The 21,582-nt window shown below is 35.3% G+C and overlaps 5 protein-coding genes across 5 annotated transcripts in view; all 5 read right to left on the bottom strand.

The window, feature by feature from the left end:
* The window catches only part of LOC145319392 (carbohydrate sulfotransferase 12-like), a 33,916-nt gene that overhangs the window by 2,889 nt on the left and 9,445 nt on the right, over window positions 1-21,582 (bottom strand). Inside the window, exons 3-5 of the mRNA XM_080161512.1 lie at window positions 1,737-1,804; window positions 692-907; window positions 131-253 (exon numbers count right to left, since the gene is read on the bottom strand). Of these exons, the coding sequence (XP_080017638.1) occupies window positions 131-253; window positions 692-907; window positions 1,737-1,804 (407 nt within the window). The remainder of the gene's footprint in view (window positions 1-130; window positions 254-691; window positions 908-1,736; window positions 1,805-21,582) is intronic.
* On the bottom strand, window positions 3,821-4,775 carry LOC145317535 (uncharacterized). Its single transcript, XM_080158700.1, has 3 exons — window positions 4,698-4,775; window positions 4,397-4,464; window positions 3,821-4,068 (listed from the first exon to the last, which is right to left on the bottom strand). The coding sequence occupies exons 1-3, from the start codon at window positions 4,712-4,714 to the stop codon at window positions 3,821-3,823; spliced, it is 333 nt and encodes a 110-aa protein (XP_080014826.1). The 5' UTR covers window positions 4,715-4,775.
* On the bottom strand, window positions 5,132-8,951 carry LOC145319401 (uncharacterized). The gene is made up of 7 exons (XM_080161524.1): window positions 7,907-8,951; window positions 7,550-7,681; window positions 6,935-7,045; window positions 6,660-6,740; window positions 6,129-6,209; window positions 5,602-5,679; window positions 5,132-5,381 (listed from the first exon to the last, which is right to left on the bottom strand). The coding sequence occupies exons 1-7, from the start codon at window positions 7,987-7,989 to the stop codon at window positions 5,294-5,296; spliced, it is 654 nt and encodes a 217-aa protein (XP_080017650.1). The 5' UTR covers window positions 7,990-8,951; the 3' UTR covers window positions 5,132-5,293.
* LOC145319383 (uncharacterized) lies at window positions 10,098-13,107 on the bottom strand. Its single transcript, XM_080161501.1, has 3 exons — window positions 11,391-13,107; window positions 10,973-11,059; window positions 10,098-10,492 (listed from the first exon to the last, which is right to left on the bottom strand). Exons 1-3 carry the CDS (start codon window positions 12,676-12,678, stop codon window positions 10,122-10,124), a joined length of 1,746 nt encoding a protein of 581 aa, XP_080017627.1. The 5' UTR covers window positions 12,679-13,107; the 3' UTR covers window positions 10,098-10,121.
* On the bottom strand, window positions 16,374-17,438 carry LOC145319375 (uncharacterized). The gene is made up of 2 exons (XM_080161487.1): window positions 17,309-17,438; window positions 16,374-17,080 (listed from the first exon to the last, which is right to left on the bottom strand). The coding sequence occupies exons 1-2, from the start codon at window positions 17,396-17,398 to the stop codon at window positions 16,760-16,762; spliced, it is 411 nt and encodes a 136-aa protein (XP_080017613.1). The 5' UTR covers window positions 17,399-17,438; the 3' UTR covers window positions 16,374-16,759.

Genomic DNA, 21,582 nt, shown 5'->3' with positions numbered 1-21,582 from the left:
GCCATTAATCTGTCTTTTAATGTTGCGCATCTGACAAAGCTGTTGTAGGAACGCGGATAACGCGGAATTAAGCAGAGAATCGAACTAATCACCTCCCCGACGTCGTAAGGTATAACATTTAATTACTTACTTTATAATTTTTGAAGAATAGGTTTTAAAGAAATATAAACCATCATGAGATCTCTCTTTATCTTCTATTTTATTTCTATATGCAGATACTATTCTTGCAAATGGGTGGCGTGCTATCAGAAATCTAAAAAAAAAGATAATACTTTAATATTTCTTTAAAAATTTTAATCCGAATCAAATGTGATTTATTATTAAAGTTACGGCTCCGATATGTGGATCTAGTAAAGTAGCAAGGTTTTGTTCAAAGCTTAAGATCACGAAAATTGCTGGTCCGAAATAGTTATACTCTTCAGAATTATAATATCAGATTAATAAATGCCATAACTATGGACCATTAAAATTTATGAATGATTACTTCAATTGAATTAAAGTAAATAAATATGTCCTGTTAGAGAATACTAGGAATAATAAAAAACGCAAATGTAAAAACGACGAAAATAATGCTAAAATGAATTGATTTTTATGTTAGCCTGATTAAAAAATCAGATCCTATTGAATTCTTATTAATCCTTTTTACATTTAAATGTAATGATATAATAGAGTTTAATTCAAAATTGTTTACCTTACTGTTTTATCATTTTGAAAAGGATTATAATAAGGTCGACTAAAGACCCTCCAGAGCTCATTTTGAATGTTTTTCGGGTCCTTTTCATCGAACCAGTGAACTTTTCGTTTGGCCAATGATTTGTTGTTCCTAACCGCTGTTAGGATCAGTTTTGAGATGGAGGTAGAGGCTACTTTGGGCACTAGGCACCATGTCAGGTTCAGATTTGGCATACTGAAAAAGAATTATATGATGCTGTGAGTATTGGTGCAAAAAATATGACTCTCATTGGCTAATTTTTTTTTGTTACGTCATATTTTTTGCACCAATACTCACAGCATCGAATTATATGCAATTTCGACAAACCCCAAACTGCCCAGTTTTGAGCAAGACGATTCCTGTGACGTCATATAAAAAGGGAAGGGGGGAAGAAAATATCTTTCCTTTTCTCTCACCTCTTTTGAAGAGATTTTCTTCCCCCCTTCCCTTTTTCTTTCCCGAAACGTATATGACGTAACTGGAATCGTCTTGCTCAAATCTGGACAGCTTGAGGTTTGTCGCAATTTCCCTCAATGTTCCTAGTAGAACACAGAAAATCTCATAGTTTTTTAATTCACTTAAAATAAGAGGGAAAGGGTTAGTGTTTACTATATGTCAGGTTAGGTTAGGTTATATTGCATACAGGGCTTCGCAGGTTATTCATGGGAAAATCTGTCCCCGCAGTTCCGTTTTTCAATTTATTTTTAACAATAGGGGGGAAATCATCGAATCGTATTTTATCTATAAGAGCAACAAATATTTTAATTATGTTATAAATTAATTTGTTTCTTATTACTGCGCGATATTTCTGGATAAAATTGCTCTTGTTTGGAAATGATCGTTATGAAAAACATTAAGATAAACACAATGTTCTATCTTCCAGATGACAGATATTGTAAAAAAATACATTTTCGTAAGATAGCATATAAAATTTTGGATGATTTAAATATCAAATTAGTTAACTTATATACAAACTTAATCTAGTTATAAAGTTGCTGCTCTACTATGTAAATAATGATATTACCTTACTAAATTTCTTAAAATATTCTTCTGGTAAATCTTCATAAAATGTTTTTCTATACTTGGGGGAGCCTGAAATACACAGAGTCTAAAAACAATTTAACATTAACAACATCCATAAAAGCGAATCTCCGGAACAAACGAATATTAACACTTGCAAAGTGTCAAAACTGAATAATTTGAATATAAATGTATAAAAGTCAAAACAAAATTGTAAGTAAATTTGTTGATAAGGTGGTTAAAAACAAGATAATGTTTGAAAAGTCGGTACATGGTCCACGGGTTGGAGACATACAGTTATTTAACCCCTTCCTCCTCTATTGTTATACTTCAATGCTAGCGGCTTCGCCTCTTGCCTCTAAGGGGCTGTGCCCCAAGAGGTGTGATCAAACCAATTTTTCGTATTTTAGATTTAAAAGAAAAATTTTTAAAAAAATTTCTTTGGGGGGGAATCTTTTTTAGGAGGGGGGGTATTATTCATTTTTAGAGGGGGTGGGCGTGGGGGTGTCCTACCCTCCAAGAAAATAGTTATAAACCTTCCCGGGACCTATGAGAAGCTACCCTGTAAAGGAAAACCCGATCGGTTCAGCGGTAAGCGAGATCCATCGCTACAAACAAACAAACATGCAAACAAACATTCAAACAAAGAGACAAACAAACAGACAAACAAACAAACAGACAAACAAACAAACAGACAAACAAACAAACAAAGAGACAAACAAACAAACAGACAAACAAACAAACAGACAGACAGACATCGTTCTACTTTGTATTATAGATGAACAAGAAAAAGTTTTTTTTCTTTTTGTATAAATAAAATGTTGTCATAATGTCAATATCTTGTTCTACACGAAAAAATAATTTGATATTTTGTATCATCTCTTTTGTACTATAGTATAAAACAAAAGAATAATATGCAAAACAAACATAGCAAAATTATTTACTTGGTTCATCAATCTTGTTCATGTTGTTTAAAAATAGAAATAGTTTTTTTTTCATAAAGGTTTCGTGATTTTTATGATTTACTGTCAAATTTAGCGCCCAGGACGGAATTAATACCATAAAAAAACCTAGTTTTTACCACTTTTATGGTAAAATTTTACCAGCCTATACGATTTAAAAGGTGGTAAAATTTTACCGTAACCGTGGTAAAAACACTTTTTGTGGTACTCTGTGACGCTTTTTACCAGCGATTTTTACCACAATTATCGGTAAAATTTTACCAGATTTCCGGTAAAATATTACCATTTTAGGACGCAAATTTATACCAGATTTTGACCAATTTTTACCACTTTTTTGGTAAAATTTACCGCAAATTTCTGTAAGATTTTACCGAAAAAGTGGTAAAACTGTTCAACACCTGGTAATATTTTTGCCCTAAATTGGTAAAATTTTACCAGAAATAGGGTAAATATGGTAAAAATTTACCAAAAATTGTGGTAAAAACGGGTGGTAAAAATCACGAGAAAGTGGTAAAAAACGACCTTAATTATAGAAAAACATCGCTTGTACACAAATCGCAAAAATAAAAAAAAAATTGTTTTCATTATTATCTTTATTGATTGAAACACTTAAACATATTTTTTTACATAATGATTTACATAGGTACGATAGCGCGATACTATATAGGTATATATTCACAGAAATTTTCTTAATTAGTCTATAATTCTAGACGTGGTTTAAATGACCAAATATTACATAGTTTTATTCAGATAATATAACTGCATGTTTAATCGGTTTAAGCTGAGAAATTAACACAAATATACATAGGTTTTAATTGCTGAGATCTGGATTCTAATTGTACTTTATACTAGAACATTTTTATACACAAGAAAAATATATTACGAAGTTACTTTCCATTATAAAATTTTCAAAAATTTGCTATATAGGAATAGCGGTTTCAAATATAATATTATATGAATATTCTCATCGTCAGAACAAAACTGTCAAAACTGTCATATAGATTAATGTACGTACAAATTAAAGGTGGTTAAACATATTTTTGACTCAAGATATCTTGATATATATCACTTTTTTATCACAAATAGTTTATATATGATCTGACTGGAAGGACTATTATACATCAGCTTACTTTTGTCCTTCTTTTCTTTCCTTTTGCCTCTTGTGAAAGAAGACGCGGCAGTCTGCACACAAATAGGTGCATTCGATGAGTCTTGTGTTTGTTGGCAGCTCGCTTCGGGGACTGCGTCCATGGGCGCAGGTCTTGATTTTCTCCGGTGTTGCAGTTCTTTTGCGCCTACTCAGTTTTGATGCTGGCGGGATTGTAGGAGGGGGTGGTTCAAACATCTCCTGCTCATCATCTGACACCCGATACACTGAAATTAAAATATTTTTTAAAATTATTTTTTTGTACAAAAAAATACTTCAATTTTACAATAGTTTTTTTTTCTAGCCTAACCTAACCTAGTGTATTAATAGAAAGAGTAATATTTCTAGTTTTAGCCTAGCCTAGCCTAGCCTAGCCTATTCTAACCTAACCTAACCTAACCTAACCTAACCTAACCTAACCTAACCTAACCTAACCTAACCTAACCTAACCTAGTGTAATAATACAATGTATTACGGCATTTTCTTAGTGCCTAGTACAGAAATGTTTCACTATATGCTTTGGGCACAGTCGCTAGTATAAATATTGTACTATACCTGGGCTTTTTGGTCCTGGATTCTTTATGTTCTCATAAATTATATCAAAATCCGGTTTGTCTTCCATCCTGAAATTAAACAATCTATACTACAAAGTAAAACGATTTTTGTTTGTATGTAGCGAAGGATCTTGTTAACCGCTGAACCGATCGGGTTCTTCTCATAGGTACCGGCAAGGGAAGGGAGTGGCAAAAGAAACTTTAAGGATATACTTCATATTAGAGGGTTTAGCGTACAGAAAAATCATTTACAACACAGTCGCCAGGATAAAGTAGTAAAAACAATTTTAAAAAAATCTTACTTTGCTGGTGTTTCCATAACAGTGACTTCCTTAACCTCGTTCTCATCCGAATTTTCTGGAGAGCCAGCTGCAGCTGTTTTGTTCCTGAATTAAACAATATATATATAATAATCTATTTAAATTAAGTAGTTAACTTTTTGGTTCCACATTTACCCCTTCCACCTTACCCAGCTAGAGGCTTACTTGCTAGTACTTGCTTTTAATAAATAAAGGAACACGTTGAATTTGTCTTTACAGAAAAATCATTTACAACACTGTCGCCAGGATAAAGTAGTAAAAACAATTTTAAAAAAATCTTACTTTGCTGGTGTTTCCATAACAGTGACTTCCTTAACCTCGTTCTCATCCGAATTTTCTGGAGAGCCAGCTGCAGCTGTTTTGTTCCTGAATTAAACAATATATATATAATAATCTATTTAAATTAAGTAGTTAACTTTTTGGTTCCACATTTACCCCTTCCACCTTACCCAGCTAGAGGCGTACTTGCTAGTACTTGCTTTTAATAAATAAAGGAACACGTTGAATTTGTCTTTACAGAAAAATCATTTACAACACTGTCGCCAGGATAAAGTAGTAAAAACAATTTTAAAAAAATCTTACTTTGCTGGTGTTTCCATAACAGTGACTTCCTTAACCTCGTTCTCATCCGAATTTTCTGGAGAGCCAGCTGCAGCTGTTTTGTTCCTGAATTAAACAATATATATATAATAATCTATTTAAATTAAGTAGTTAACTTTTTGGTTCCACATTTACCCCTTCCACCTTACCCAGCTAGAGGCGTACTTGCTAGTACTCGCTTTTAATAAATAAAGGAACACGTTGAATTTGTCTTTACAGAAAAATCATTTACAACACTGTCGCCCGGATAAAGTATGAAAAAATAATATTAAAAGAAATATCTTACTTTGCTTCTCCTTCCATAACAGAGTCTTGTCCGACCTTCTGGTCATCCTTTTGTGCCGGACATTTCTCGGATTGCTCCCTGAATTAAGCAATCATATTATTATTAAATAGTAAACTTTTTATGGTCCACATTTACCACTCCCACCTTACCCCTAGAGGCATACTTGCTAGTTTTGTAATATATAAAGGTGAATTTGTCTGTACCGAAAAATCATTTACAACACAGTCGCCCGGATAAAGTATGAAAAAAGATTATTAAAAGAAACTAGTGGCTACGGCCCTAGAAACCTCTAGGGGCACTTAAGGTTGGAAGGGGAAAAATCAACATCTTCCCATTTTAAATTTCAGTTTCAGAAGAGTAAAAATATTTTTTGGGGGAGGGGGTGAAGACACCCTGCACAAAAATAGTTTAAAACCTTTCCAGGACCTATAAGAAGCTTCACTTTAAAGGAGAACAATATCGGTTTAGCGGTTATCCTTCGGGACAGACAAAAAACGCTTACTACTTTATATAATAGGATATCTTACTTTGCTTCTCCTTCCATAACAGAGGCTTGTCCGACCTTCTGGTCATCCTTTTGTGCCGCCGGACATCTCTTGGATTGCTCCCTGAATTAAGCAATCATATTATAATTAAATAGTAAACTTTTTTTTGGTCCACATTTACCCCTCCCACCTTACCCCTAGAGGCATACTTGCTAGTTTTGTAATATATAAAGGTGAATTTGTCTGTACCGAAAAATCATTTACAACACAGTCGCCCGGATAAAGTATGAAAAAAGATTATTAAAAGAAACTAGTGGCTACGCCCCTAGAAACCTCTAGGGGCACTTAAGGTTGGAAGGGGAAAAATCAACATCTTCCCATTTTAAATTTCAGTTTCAGAAGAGTAAAAATATTTTTTGGGGGAGGGGGTGAAGACACCCTGCACAAAAATAGTTTAAAACCTTTCCAGGACCTATAAGAAGCTTCACTTTAAAGGAGAACAATATCGGTTTAGCGGTTATCCTTCGGGACAGACAAAAAACGCTTACTACTTTATATAATAGGATATCTTACTTTGCTTCTCCTTCCATAACAGAGGCTTGTCCGACCTTCTGGTCATCCTTTTGTGCCGCCGGACATCTCTTGGATTGCTCCCTGAATTAAGCAATCATATTATAATTAAATAGTAAACTTTTTTTTGGTCCACATTTACCCCTCCCACCTTACCCCTAGAGGCATACTTGCTAGTTTTGTAATATATAAAGGTGAATTTGTCTGTACCGAAAAATCATTTACAACACAGTCGCCCGGATTAAATACCAAAAAAAGAAGTGAAAAAAATTTCTTACTTTGTTTGTGTTTCCAAACAAGCGATCTCCTCTTCCAAAGAAGCAATTTTTTGCTTTGCTGCCCCAAGGTCTTGTTTTATTTTCTGCATTGTCTCCCATCCATCGTCGTCCCTGAAAAATAAAAAAAAATAATACTAAAGTAACAGGATGTCCGTGTTTATGTACCGAAGGATCTCGATAACCACTGAACAGATCGGGTTCTTCTCATAGGTACCGGCAAGGGAAGGGAGTGGCAAAAGAAACTTTAAGAGATATACTTCATATTAGAGGGTTTAGCGTAGCTGCTAATTTGAAATATCAGGGGTGTATATCCTATATGGGATCCCCTGTTCAGGTGGTGGGGGGAAAATAACTAAAATATGTGTGGTAGGACCAAAAATTTTAGTTCTTTCAATATTTCTCCATTTCCGTCCCTACTTGGTGAGATAAAAATAGGTGGGAAAAAAATACAAAATTTTGTACCACGGGAACAAAATAAATCTTGTGCGTAATGTACACCCCTGAATGAAACTATAATTATTCGCCATAACAATAATGTTTATCCTACTCTTTTCAATCCGGCTACTACTACCTTCCGAACAGAAATAGAATGGTAACAAAAATAAATAAACTTACGTAGTGCAATCCAAAGTTAGGTTCAAATCTTCTGTATCAGACGATTTAGGAGGGGTATCAGGCAGGTCAGCCAGCTTAGCAGGCAGCTCAGGCTCAGACACACTCATTTCGTTCTTCTCTTTTTCGCTATCACTGAAATTTATAAATATATATTATATATCCCAGGTAATCGGACCTTTGCCCAAAGAAGTAATTACCAAAAAATATGTAATATGTATTTATGTAATTATGTTGTGATGGATTGTCGAATCCGATTCGATGAATGGTTACCAAAATATAGCTAGGGACGGACGGACGGACAGACAGACAGACAGACATCATTCTACTTCGCTTTATACATATTAAAATATTACTCACCCACTTGTGGTTTCCGGCTTCTGTTCTTCGTGCTGTTCGTCTCTCTCTAAGTCGGCTGCTGCTGTGGCTGACATGTCGGACATTCTATATTAAATTTGAAAAGAAACAAATTATCACTGGTAATTAAATTTTTATGAATAAATGTCCAAAAAACTGACGTAGGGAATTTTAATATAATAGGGTCCAGCAAGATCACATATTGGTATATCTTATATTGTAAACAAGTATATAGACAAATTTCATTTACAAAAAGTTAATACAAATTTGAAACGTTCTCTTTTTTAATTACAGCACATAAACATTACGGATTTTACCATGGAAATCTACCACCGTATTAATTAAAACATTCCCTACGATAACTGTCATATATATAATATTTATATACAAAATTAAACAAATATATAAAATTAACAAAAGCTAGTTGTGAATACTTTTTTTCCTTAGTTTAGGGGGTAAACTACAACTGCTATATACTGAATTACAAAAAATGCGACAGATTATACAACAAAAAATTTTCAGTTTAAGCTCTTAACTTTAAGCTCATTAAACTTAATTGGTGGAAAGGGGTAGTTTCACAAAATGCATTTGAACTTAATTTTGTGAATTGCATATTTTTCTTTGTTAAGATGGTAAAAGTACGTGGTAGAAAATTTAACTTTCTTCAAATTTATGCCATATAAATAGAGTTTAAACACATTTAAACAGGTTCAAATATACGGTTCACTAAATTAACTTCAAATGCATTTTGGGAAACTACTCCTTTCTAGATATTATAAAAAAAAGTTGAAGATGAAACTTATGAAATAAAAAAAAATTACATATAAATATATATATACGTAAAGTCCTGGAATTATTGGGATTGACTGGGACCTATCAGGTCTTCGTCTTGTTCTTCGTCTTGTTCTTCGTCTTGTACTTCGTTTTCAGACGAAAGTTCCGACGAATAATACTTGTCTCCATTCTGCCAGGGATGTATATTCTACATGGTTCGGATGTGTAATATTTTTTCCAAGTCTGCACAGGGATGTATATTATATTTCATTAAATATAAATAGATGGAGGTAAGAAAAAAAGGTAATAATTAAGAAAACTAAAAACATTTGTAAATTTTAAAAATTTTTAGCTGTGGACAAACAATATTTCTTGTGCAGAATATACACCCCTTTCCCGAATCAGCTGTAATGTAGCTGCCAAAGATACTGTAATTGCTTATGTTCTGAGAACATTGTTGAGAACTTGCTCTCTGTGGTGGTCTGGAGCTTGATCTTTTCTTCTTCTCTAACTCAGCATCTTCAGGCCTGATTCCCTGTTCCCACAATCTTTGCTTCTTCATGTTGGCCTTTACTCGTTTGTTGGCATCTCTTCTTGTCCGAGCCTCACCACGCTGGCCGAAATCGGGCAAATGTGTATTTGTTCTGTTCAACATTTGCTGCATCCTAATTTGGTTAGGTTGCTCACTGAGTTGACTATTACTACAACCTGGCTCTGGACTGAGTTGACTATAACTACAACCTGGTTCTGGGTTTACGTCTTCATCAGGATTTGATGTGCCTGCGCAACTTTCAGCATATTCCCGGCTTGAATTTTGTGCTCTGCTCGTGCTTGCTCTGCTCTGGTTTCTGTACAACACCGCTTCAATTTGATTCGTTGATGGAAATGTTGTTTGTTTTCTGGGACGTTTAGGAACTTCTTTGGTAGGCTTTGGCTTTTGGGCCACTTTTGCTTTTGGCCTGCGTTCAACTTCTTCTTCTTCACTACTACTACTACTGCCAGTTCCAGTGTCTGGGTCTGATTGATGACCTTGATCTGTATCATCACTTTCTGGTGCTTCTTCTTTGATGTCAGAAATTAATTCACCTTCTTCTTCATCTTTTTTCCACTTTGCTTTTTCTCCTACAAAGAAATAAAAAATGTTAAAGCAAATGTACATAATTGTAGCTTCAATATTATTTCCATACCTATATGAACATTAGTTACTATTAATCAGATTCAAATGAAAACAAGCAATATTTTTTACCCTATATTTATATGCCAATCAAAGATAAAAGGGGGAATTTTGCATTGGCAGTTGCTTTATAGGGGTACAATATGGAACTGTGAAGAAACGGCGTCGCCACCGCCGAGAACCGCCAATAAAAGCCCCAAAAAAATTAGGCTGGTTTTAGTTTTGGTTTCAAAAAGTGTCACTTTCGCCCACCCCCCCCCCCCCCATTTATTACATTAAGACCTGTAACTTACCGTCAATGTTGATGAGTTCTAAAATTTCCCTTTGGTTGTGTATAGAAACATTTGAGCCTACTGCAACAACCTCATAATGACCCGTGTGGTTTTCAATTATAATGGCAAGTTTGGGTAATATTATTCCACATGGATGTATCCGAATTTCCTTACTTGCATTGCCGTCATTCTTGCCCTCAATGTCCTCAACCTCCAAAATTTCGTCACTCTCGTTTCTGTCATCTTCGTTATCCACCTCGAATGATGGTTCATTTGAGTCCAGCTGTAAACTTCTCTTGGTTTTTGCTTCGGCTTCCAATGCGGTTTGCCTTCGCTCCCGGTTCTTCTTTGGAATGATCGGCACATCATCTAAATAATTATTATAGTCATTATTTCAAATAGTATAAATGTTACCCAACCCCCCCCCCCCCCTCCAAGGAAATAGCTTAAAATCACCGCAGGACCAATACACAGAAGAGTAGAATCCGATCTCCAGGACACAATTAATACCATAAAAAACCTAGTTTTTACCACTTTTATGGTAAAATTTTACCAGCCTATACGATTTAAAAGGTGGTAAAATTTTACCGTAACCTCGATCGATTCAGTGGTTACTGAGATCTTAAGCTTCTGACGGCCGGACAGACATTAAGCTACTTAGTATTATAGATAGCGGCTGCGCCCATACAAATTTTAGCCTAAAACCCTGTCAGGGCCTGTACGAAGTTTCCCTTAAAACAAAATTAATCCACAGGGTTGTTATCTAAGACTACTTCTCAACTAAAATATTAATAAACTTAAATTTAGGCGATACAGTTCCTACGTTTTTCAAACTATAAATAACAATACCTTCGGCATCCTCATCATTCTCATCACTGCTGCTTTCCTCCACGACACTTGTTGCCTTTCCAGTCACCTGTCTCTCGTTACTGTTGCCTGTAAATAATTAATTTATACATTAATTTTATACGTTTCCAAACAAAAAGCAAGTACTGAAAACATTTTTTCCACCCCCCCACCCCCCCTACTTGGTGGAAAAAAAATTTTAAAAGGAAATGTGTTGTAGGAGGGATAGAATAAATAAATCATAGAGTTCTTTAAATATTTTTCAATTTTCCCCCTACTTGGTGAAAAAAAACTAGGGGGGGGGGGGAAGAAAAATTTTAAAAAAATTAGTAGCAGAGGAAAAAAAATCTTGTGCAGTATATACACAATACGAGGAAAGATAAAACTTATAAATAATAATTAATGTTCAACAAATATGTACCTGTGATTGAATTATTTCGTCCATAAAATTCTTTCTGTCTTTGCAGTGGTGGAAAGTTTGGTGGTGGTTCATCATCTTGCATTGGCACTGTATCATCAAGATTTCCCACATTTTGGCCCTCATCGTCTGTTTCACAAATAATTATCTTCTTCGACTTTTTCGAGCCCTTTCCTTTTCCATGCTTCTTCCTTTTGGAGCTTGTGATGTTTTCAAATACATTTACTTTGGGTTTATTATTGGACTGGCTGTTGACAATTGGATCTTCATATAACCTACGTGGCTTTACTGGTTGCTTTACTGGTTCTGGAGTTACTGCTGGATTCTCCGCGGGTGGTATGCGTAACTCATTCCCAATCTGATCATCATTTGAATTCATTTCAACGTCGTCGCCTCCGTCATCAATTACAAGCTCACCATTGTTGCTTTCTTCATCAGCAATGTTTTCCATACCATTTTCTTCAACAGCATTGCCTTCAGCATCATTGTCTTCAACAGCATTGCCTCCACCATGATTGCCTTCACCATCATTGTCTTCACCATCAGTGGATTCATCAGCAGTGGAATCATCAGCAGTGGAATCATCAGCAGTGGAATCATCAGCAGTGGATTCATCAGCAGTGGTGTTCATTCTTCCGATCTTTCTATTTCTGGAAATTACTGTTGCTTTCTCACTGGCATTGTGAATCTTTGTCTGTTCTTCACTCATTTCTGGTTTCAAATTTACTGTGGCGTACGTATAATACATTACAGCTCTTGCTATAACCTTCTTATCACTATGGACTGTCTTGAAAAATTGCTTGGATTTCTTTGCATTCCCAATGTCTGCATAATTTTTGATCTGAAATGCAGTACTCAACTTGTCATTGTTTCTTTTCAAGTAAATCTGGTTCTTTCCTTGAACTTCGTGGGGTAAGCAACCCATTGAGTGGGCACCTAACATGTAGTAAAATTTCTTGTCTTCGGCTGTAACACCTGGTGTTGAAGTTGTGATTGTCTTCGGTTTAATACGCCGCTTAATTCTTTGTATCTCTGCAGGGGCCAGATACAATTCACACATCTGTAAGGCTGATCGTTTCTGTGGCTTTTCCTTCTTGTCTTTCTTGTCTTTCTTGTCTTTCTTGCCTTTCTTATTGCTTGTCTCCTTGCTTGGCTTGAGTTCAAAAACCTGTTCGAACTTGTAGAGGGGGGTTGACAATGCGCGTTCTTGTTTTCGCGTTACCAGCGCTCGAAATAACCTCCAGCAGACAGGATCATCATTAGCAATCATATAATCTTCGGCCCTCTTCATATTTTCACAAAAACCAGTCGCGTCCTTTTTAAAAGTGTGTTCAAAATTGCGCTTGAACCTAGATAAAAAAAGGGTTTATATCAAAACAGTCTCAATATATAACATATAACATATATCAAGAAAAGATGAACTAAAAGTCTTGCCACATAAAAAAATACATGGTACAAAATTGAAATTCTTTGAAACATATGCCATAGAAATGTAGTTTAACAATTTAACAAGAATACAATATGCAGTTAACATTTCGTGAAACTACTTTTTTAACTAAAGAACATTGAAATGCATTTTGTGAAACTACCACTTTCACATTTAATAGACGCGGAATAGATGCGATAAATAATTGAATTACCTACAAGCTTGTACGTGGTTCCTCACTAGAAAAAGGTCGCTTGAAGACACATAGGTTCCTGTTCTCCACAAATTTGGTGGGATAGCTTCATGTAGGTACGTCTCGTTAAGCACTAACTTACAATGATCCAAGAAACGTTCCACTGAAATAATAATGAAATTTTCAATTAACTATGCATAGGTACATGTTTATTATTGTACCAGGGGTGTATATTCTGCACAAGATTTATTTTCACAAATAAAATATATATATAAAAAGATTATTGTACATGGTCACCTGCTAGCAAGAATAGGAATGCCCCTTTTATTCGGTTTATTTCCCTTGCCCCCACCTCCCTTCTCCCTGTTTTAAACGTTTTCTCATCATGTCAAATTTACAAAATAATATTTACTTACCAGTTTCGTCATCAATAAGTTCCGGAGCAGTCCAAAAGGCAGCGGTGATGCGGGCGTCAAAGGTGAACTGCTCGAACACGACATATAGGAAGGTTATGGTGTCTCGGCATACTTTCAGTAAGGTTTGCCAGCCTTTATCCACTTTCAGTGAGTCATCGAAATTTTGGATGAAAAAGACAATTTCTTCTCTTCGCATATAACCATCTTTTTCCAAGGGGTCATGGTTCTGTATTCTTTCTTTGTAAAATTCTGGTGAGAAAATACGGTCCACGACAACATCCTGATTCTCACTAGGCCCTTTATTCGCCCACTCCTCATCAAGCTCATCCACATTGGTCAGTCTTCTTAGATCAGTCACCAAGGTTTCCACTATTTTTCCGGTTTTCTTCATTTCTGTTGTCAGGGTTACAGTATTTTCAGCCATATCTCTTGATACACTGTCTTGCAGGTCTTTGATTTCATTCTTCAGTAATTCATGGTTTGTGGACGATTTGTTTGCCAAGTTTCTGATGGACGCATTAATGGGCTCTATTTGATTTTTCATGTGTGAGGTGAAGAAAGTACGTAGCTGCTGAAATTGGTTCTGAATTTGGTTCATAACGGCCCCGGTGAACAAATCCTTAAAATTAAACATATTAAACCACATATTTTCAAGTCTTGGTATTTTAAAAACTACGTGGTAGAAAAGAAGACTATCCACAAACAAGAGCAAGTGATCCTAAGCATCTTCCATCATTTTTGGACTTTGACAAACAAAAAAACTTGGTAAAATTTGACCAACTTTTTGGTAAAAATTGACAAGGTAAATTTTTAGGCTAAGTCCAGATTTTTGGACTTTGACCAAAAAATCAACTTGGTAAAATTTGACCAACTTGTTTGTAAAAATTTACAAGGTAAATTTTTATTGGTCAATGTTTACCAAAAATTTAGTCAAATCTTACAAGTTATTTTTTCCAGGCTAAGTCGATATATATCCTAAATAATTGTAATTTGTATCCTCTGGATGACAAAATGAAATAAAAATAATACCTCGCTTTCTTCCATCTCACCAGAAGGGGCAGATGATCCCTGGGGTCGTGATGACTGGGACTGGGGTCGTGATGATGTTGCAGGAGGAACTACAACTCTCGCGGTCCGTTGACTCGCGGAGGGGGGCCGTGCCCGTGGAGATGGAGGTGGGGTAATATTTATTGGCCTTATTGGAGATGTTGTGGTTCTAGTTGTGTTCTAAAAATAATATAGATAATTATTGTAAAGCATTACTTACCGAGGATTATAGTTTTAAACAACACCGGCATTATCCTAATTTTTTTCTTCTATTTTTTAAAACTTTACCCTCCCCCCCCCCCCTCTCCCGACAAAATGACTGTGTTAGGTTAGGCTAGGTTAAGTTATATGGTTAGAGGGACCCAATTTGTTCAACGGTTAACGAGATTTGTTGGTACAAACCCACAAACAGACATCATGTTAGTAAGTTTAGTTTAACAACAAAACACCAACAAACCAAAAACCGATAACAATAAAACTTAAAATCCTACCTTTGCTGTTGTACCTTTGCCACCTCCAGTAGATTTGTTGCTTCCAGGTTTGGCACTTGCAGCTTTGGCACTTCCACCTCTGGCACTTCCATTAGGTTTGCCACCTCCAGTAGGCTTGTTGTTCTAAAACAAGAAATAATTGTTGTATTTACAATGCATAATAAGATATTAGATAGCAGTGGCTACGCCCCTAGAATTTTAATTACTAATATCAAATGTTAAACACACTGTGGAAAATTAATAAATAATTATACTTGGTCAATAATCTTTTGTGGTCTGTTAAGCATGAACCGATAAGGTTTTCCTTTCGATCCGGTAACATGCGAATTTATAAGTTTTAAGAGCGAAGGGTAGCAGCAATTTGTACAATAGTAAATTAGGCCTTAAATATAATTTTTACCTTTACAGAACTAGCACTCTTTCCAGTCCTCGTCATTTTGGGATCTAGCTTGGTCAATTGCCAGTCGAAATTACGCTGTTCTATCCAGGTCGTTGGCATGGGCAATTTGCATAGTTTTAAATCTGAAATGTGTAGACAGAAATTAAAATTTTATGTAAAATTAAATTAAATTGCAAACATGTACTCTTTCAAATTACAGACTAGACTTATAACACTTTAACTTCATACCCATCGATGGCCAAAAAGGTAGGGTTTTGCTAAATTAAGTTGACATGCCTTTTTTAAAATTAGCTATAAAAAATAATTTTAATGAAAAAAATATTTTAAAGTACATTTCACATAAATTCCAAATAAAGAGGGAAGGGCCTTCAGTTGAATTTTACAACATTTTACATACATATTATAACAAAAGGGGGGGGGGGGGGAAGTGACACTTTTTGAAACCAAAACTAAAAGTCAAAGGAACTGAACTAAAGAAACAGTTACAGATCTGTCATTTTGCATGGCAGTTGTTTTATAAGGGTACAATATGGAACTTTTAGTTTTGGTTTCAAAAAGTGTCATTTCCCCCCCCCCCCTTTCTCTGCTTTCAATGTACAAAATTAAATTCCGATAGGAATTACGATGGAGACATCTTGATGCAACAGGTGTACGGAGATATGTGCTACTCTGTACTTCAGTAGGTTGGAGGCTAGTTGTGTTGGAGGATGGCTATAGTCTTCGGGATCGTCAGTCTTGCCTACTCCTAATACCAGGGGTGTATATTTTCAGTGTTTAAAACCATAAAACTTAATTCATATTTCCTAGACCCCCCCTTTACCACACTCTCCTCCTGGCATGATAAGAGAATTACAAATAAATTGTGGTAGGTTAAAAAGGAATTAGATGAAATGTATAGTTCATGAAATATTTCTATACAACAATTAATCATGTGCAAAATATACACCCCTACCTATTATTCTGGAATCTTCAGGAAAGGTGTATGCCGGAAAAATTGTCCTCACTTTGTGGACCAACCATACTGTTTTATCACGACGGCAGTCTGGGACAAAGTAGAGGTCTTGGCAGTCTGTATAGAATTGATTACTTTCGAACTTTCGTTTGTTGGCATTCCTTGTTCCCCTGACAGCCAGCTTTTCATTTATGTACGGTTTCACTGTGTGAAATATCAACAATCTAAATATGTCATTTATGTCATTAATGGCTGTTAAACGGAAAGGTATGTTGCTGGTGAAATCGTTATAGCTTAAGTGTTTGATCAGCAATACACGGAAAGAAAGTTATGTTACATTTTTAAAAATTACATTAAAATTTGTAAAGAGTGGGGGGGGGGGGGAGAAGTGACACTTCTTGAAACCAAAACTAAAAGTCAAAGGAACTCAACTAAAAAAAAATAGTATTACCTGTTTGAAACCTCTTTAAGGCCAAAATTATATCCTCGGATGTAAGTTGATATCACATGATTGGCACTTTCGAAAGCATAACAACTGAACGCCATGGATGGTCCAAATCGGCGGACATGTTCCGGCATATGGTAAAGCATGTGAGTATTGTAACTCAAGCACGATTCGCCGTACATCTCCGCCAATTTTGAGTTCAGGACCATTATCATGGTCTTGAGCTCAGCCACACGTTCAGTTGTTATATGCTCTTCGAGACTGCGCAATATGTGGAATAAAAACTTGCATATCAGACGTTGTTCATCTTTAAGATTTGCCAACTGGAAAAAAAAAACATTGTAATAATTTAAGGTAAAACTAGCTCTTTCGCCCCTAGCCTCTAGGGGCTTCGCCCTATATACTTATTGGAAGTCCACCCTCCTCAATAGAAATATATATATAATATAGCACACGTGCGCAAATTTAAAAAGAATGTTATTGCTATACAATATAATGAAACTGAAATAAGCTTTAAATTCTAAAAAGATTATAATATGGTAAAAACCTACCTCTGCATAAAATATCATATGGTAGAAGCCCAGTACTTTGAATTCAGAACTTTTCAAATTGAGGGCTAGCTTCTTCTCTGTCAGGCGCATGATGGACGTACGGGGAACGCGATCAAAATCGCCAACAAGCTTCAATTGATTGTTGATTTCATCTATAATTGGAGTTACTGCAGTTCATGGTAAAATATGGGTGATAAGGAGAAAATTTTCAAAATTTAAGTTCTTTAAACTTTTCAAACTAACACTCTTTTAAGCGGCATAACAAGGCGTACAAATAATGTGTAATAGACATAAATCAAAAAATGCAGAATTTTATCGCAGTGCCGAGAAATGCGCGAAGAAAACACCTATTTTACGCGTCATTTCTTTAGTCAAATGCAGTACATCCCTGTAATTCTCTCCATTTGAACTAAGTCTTCTTCTTCCAATTCTGGATAACTATTACGTCCTTTCTTCAGGTACGTCATCACTTTCTTTACATAGCCCAGGTGCAACGCGTGCATCGGATCACTGGGGGTATCTTGTATTAAATCCAAGCTCGGGTCAAGGTCAGAAAAACTGGTTTTCATGTTCTGATTATTTTCCTCTAACTTGCGGAATTTCTCGTCAGACCTCGGCGTACCCATATTTTGACTGTCACTGGGGTAAAATACATTCATTGATTCGAACAATACCAAGTTCTTTTGACGGAGATAAGTCTGTGAAAAAGCCATCCCTGGAAGGTCACAGTGTGGGCATCCATTTTTTGATCCATGGCCAAGAATGCCGAATACATCGGCTCTGGCAACGGCATCGTGGATGATGGTTCTACATTGAAAGGTATGTCCAGGTAATCCTTCTTGAATTAGTTTGTTGATGAATCGGGTAACATTATCCAGAAAGTTGTAACTGTAGGGACGCCTCCTCGTCTTCTCAAATATGCTGACTGGCAATATAACACTGAAATCCTTGTTGAAGAATAACCTGAAATAATAAAGAAGAATTAATAATAATAGCATTTAATACCTTAGACTTAAAATTGTAGTCACTGATTTATAAAACGTAAAGGCTGGTAAAATTTTACCGTAAAAGTGGTAAAAACTAGGTTTACTTATGGTATTAATTAAGTCCTGGTATACAGTAAGACAGATTTTTATATATGTATGCAATAGAAAAAAGTATCAATTGTAAACTTAGTTTTCTTTCTTATTTGTTTATTGAATGGTTTCCTAAACTTTGGCTTTAAAAATCTGGGCTGTCAATTGATGTAAAACAAATATTTTGATATCCTTTGAAATATAGGCTGCCAATCCTAAAAAATACCTTTTCGAGGGTCATGCTGTATATGAAAAGAACTTTATCCCAACCCAACCCTTTCAAATCAACAATATATTAATTACTTACCTAATCCAGACAGTATAATAGGAGATATGAGATCCCTGAGCTGCTTTCACTCCGTCGCCCGAGATGTCAAAAGTTATATGATCATCAACGGCCTGTTGTCCATTCAACCGTTTAAAGTCTGTGATGGCGTCTTGGAGGATCTCATAGGTAGGGAATCTGGAAAAAGAAATATATTTTTAACTAAAACTTGCACAATTCAAAGAAATTTTGCACCATCGGGCTCCAAATAATATTACGATGAAAAGTAATGGAACAAGGATGACAACATCCATAAAAACCAAAGCACTGAAACGGTACGACAAACGGACATTAACAATTGTGAAGTATCTGAACTGAATTTAAAAATATTAAAGTCGAACCAAAATTGAATGTAAGTAAATTTGTTAAAAAAAAATGCTTCAAGAAGGATAAGGTTTATGCACATACTTAAATTTTAAGGAATTAATTATAGAGTGGCTTCGCTTATAATATTGTTCTCAAGTTGTCGCAGGAAGCAATATACCAAAGAATGATCAAACTGATAATTAGAACACTTGAAAGTTTGTTGTTAAAAAAGGAGAAAAATCGACATGTTTAAAATGGACGTACGGAAATTCTGGTAATGATTATAGAAATGCTACGCTTTCTAAATCGTATATAAACATACCTGCACTCAATCAGTGAACCAGGAGCATTTGTAGGATTATATTTGTTTTCTTTGATTTCAACTTTGTATTTGGGTTTGAATAATGTATTATATGACGGAAATTTGAAAATACACGAGCGTTTCAGAATCGCCAGGATGATTCTAACTTTGTTGTGAGAGATGGGGTTGTCTAGAACACAAACGCTTCTGAAATCATTAACAATTTCTTTCTCAAGTTCTGTAAGATGTTTGAAGCGATCCCCGTCATGATCGCCATCAGGTTTGCCATCAGGTTCGTCATCAGGGTCATCGTCATCATCTGGGTCAAAATAATCTTCAGGTATATCAAACAATTCGACGTGGTCCCAGTCCTCGGCATCTTGAATGCTGTCATTGTCTGCATCATTATTATCGTTGGTATTATTGTTGTTAATATTGTCTACAACAATATTAATGTAGTCCGTTTCTTCAGGATTGTTATTTAATCGCTCCAAAACTTGGTTTGCGTAGCATTGATAACATATACTTTCGGTTTCCTTTGTGAAGTTGGTATTGCAGCCTGTACAAACTTTACCTAAAAAAATACGATGTTAAACATGATGTTTTATAGTTATAAACCTTCCCGGGACCTATGTGAAGGTACCCTGTAAAGGAGAACCCAATCGGTTCAGCGGTTAGCAAGATCCTTTTGAACAGACACACAGACATCCTGTTACTTTAGTATAAGGATAATGCCGTAAAGAAAAACTAGTCAAATTAGAAAGTTAAAAAATTAAAAATTCCAGAAAAAGTAGATAAATGTAGAGAGTGGGTGAAGGTGGGTTAGGTTAAGGGATCCCATGTAGAATATACACCCCTGGAACAAGGATATCTTGAGACAAACTTAACTAACGTTTGATCAAACCAATTGTTTGAAATTTAGATTGAAAGGAAAATAAAAAACAAAAATTGGGAGACAATGTTTGTGGGAATTTGGACAAACAAACAACAAACAGACAGACCGACATCGTTCTACTTTATATTACAGATATTGTAGGTTACCTTTTGACGATGCAGTTTCGTTCTCATATTCCACATCCATCAAATCCTCCTGCTGTTCTTCTTCTAGTAATGGCTGACTGTCTTCACTTTGTTGATGTTTCTTGCGCCATTTTCTGGTTCTCGTTGCCTTACAGAAGAGTTTTCTTATGGACCTCAGTTTATGCTGCAACTGGAAAAAGATTACATAATTAGTGAATTACTTATTTAAAATAATATAGGGGAGTTGTTATGGATCGTTATTTGGGCAAGCTACACGTGTCAATTGATTACAGTACATATGACTATACTGGTGTAAGAGCAAGCATGTTTATAGTGCGCTGACTGCAAGTGAAAAATAGAAATTAAAGTCGAGCATAGATTATACTTTAAGTACAGTAATGAAAAGTAAGGTCTCATCTTAAATATGTAGAAATAATTAGTTGTAAAAAGTCACCTGTACATTTTTCCTCTTATCTCCACTTCTTATACGCTTCAGTAGAGCTTTAGAGAGTGTACCAATCAAATTGTCTCCCATTTCAATAACGTCTAACAGGGGTGTATAGGTAACTCCTGAAATAAGAAGTATATGTTATAATCAGGGATGTATATTCTGCATGGGATCCCCTGCTCAGGGGGGGGGGGGAATAAAAAATAAGTGGTTGGAGGAAAAAAAAATGTAAAAATTAAGAAAACTGAAAACATTTTTTCCATTTTGCCCCCCTCCTTGGTTAAAAAAACTAAAAAAATGTGTGGTAGGAGGGATAAAATAAATGAAATATAGAGTTCTTTAAATATTTTTCTATTTCCCCCCCTACTTTTTCAGAAAAATCTAGGGGGGAAAAAAAATAAAAAATTTTGTAGCAGGGGAAAAAAAATAAATCTTGTGCAGAATATACACCCCTGGTTATAATAATAAGGTTATTACTTGTTTACATATAACGAAAGAAGGAGAAAGTAAAAAAGGGGGGGGGGGGGGAGTGACACTTTTTGAAACCAAAATTAAATGTCAAAGGAACTCACAAAATAAAGAGTTAGAGTTACAAACATAAGAAAATACCCTTATTTATTCTTTGATTGTCTATAAAATTAATTAAACTTACCTATCAAAATTGTGATCCAATTATACATACGTCATCCAGCGTTGGTCTGACATTTTTTTACTTTGAAAAAAATAACTATATACAATATATACATAAAATTTTGTTTGTTCCAGTCCTGACCTGGATAATACCTATATAAATTTCCT

The sequence above is a fragment of the Acartia tonsa genome, chromosome 1 (assembly GCF_053477335.1).
Source record: "Acartia tonsa isolate MP-2025a chromosome 1, ASM5347733v1, whole genome shotgun sequence".
Classification (NCBI taxonomy): Eukaryota; Metazoa; Arthropoda; class Copepoda; order Calanoida; family Acartiidae; genus Acartia; species Acartia tonsa.
Note: the sequence above shows the minus strand (reverse complement) of the source record. Positions and strands in the feature narration are given on the sequence as shown.

Coding starts and splice junctions, on each gene's coding strand:
- LOC145317535 (XM_080158700.1), bottom strand. Junction 4,069..4,396: donor TCCAGGACCAAAAAGCCCAG/GTATAGTACAAT, acceptor TTTTAATTTCAG/TGTATCGGGTGTCAGATGAT.
- LOC145319401 (XM_080161524.1), bottom strand. CDS start 7,989: ATGTCCGACATGTCAGCCACAGCAGCAGCCGACTTAGAGAGAGACGAA. Junction 7,682..7,906: donor AAGCCGGAAACCACAAGTGG/GTGAGTAATATT, acceptor TATAAATTTCAG/TGATAGCGAAAAAGAGAAGA. Junction 6,741..6,934: donor TGTTTGGAAACACAAACAAA/GTAAGAAATTTT, acceptor TGCTTAATTCAG/GGAGCAATCCAAGAGATGTC.
- LOC145319383 (XM_080161501.1), bottom strand. CDS start 12,678: ATGAAGAGGGCCGAAGATTATATGATTGCTAATGATGATCCTGTCTGC. Junction 11,060..11,390: donor ACGAAATAATTCAATCACAG/GTACATATTTGT, acceptor AATTATTTACAG/GCAACAGTAACGAGAGACAG. Junction 10,493..10,972: donor GAATGATGAGGATGCCGAAG/GTATTGTTATTT, acceptor ATAATTATTTAG/ATGATGTGCCGATCATTCCA.
- LOC145319375 (XM_080161487.1), bottom strand. CDS start 17,398: ATGCGCCTGACAGAGAAGAAGCTAGCCCTCAATTTGAAAAGTTCTGAA. Junction 17,081..17,308: donor ATATGATATTTTATGCAGAG/GTAGGTTTTTAC, acceptor TTTTTTTTCCAG/TTGGCAAATCTTAAAGATGA.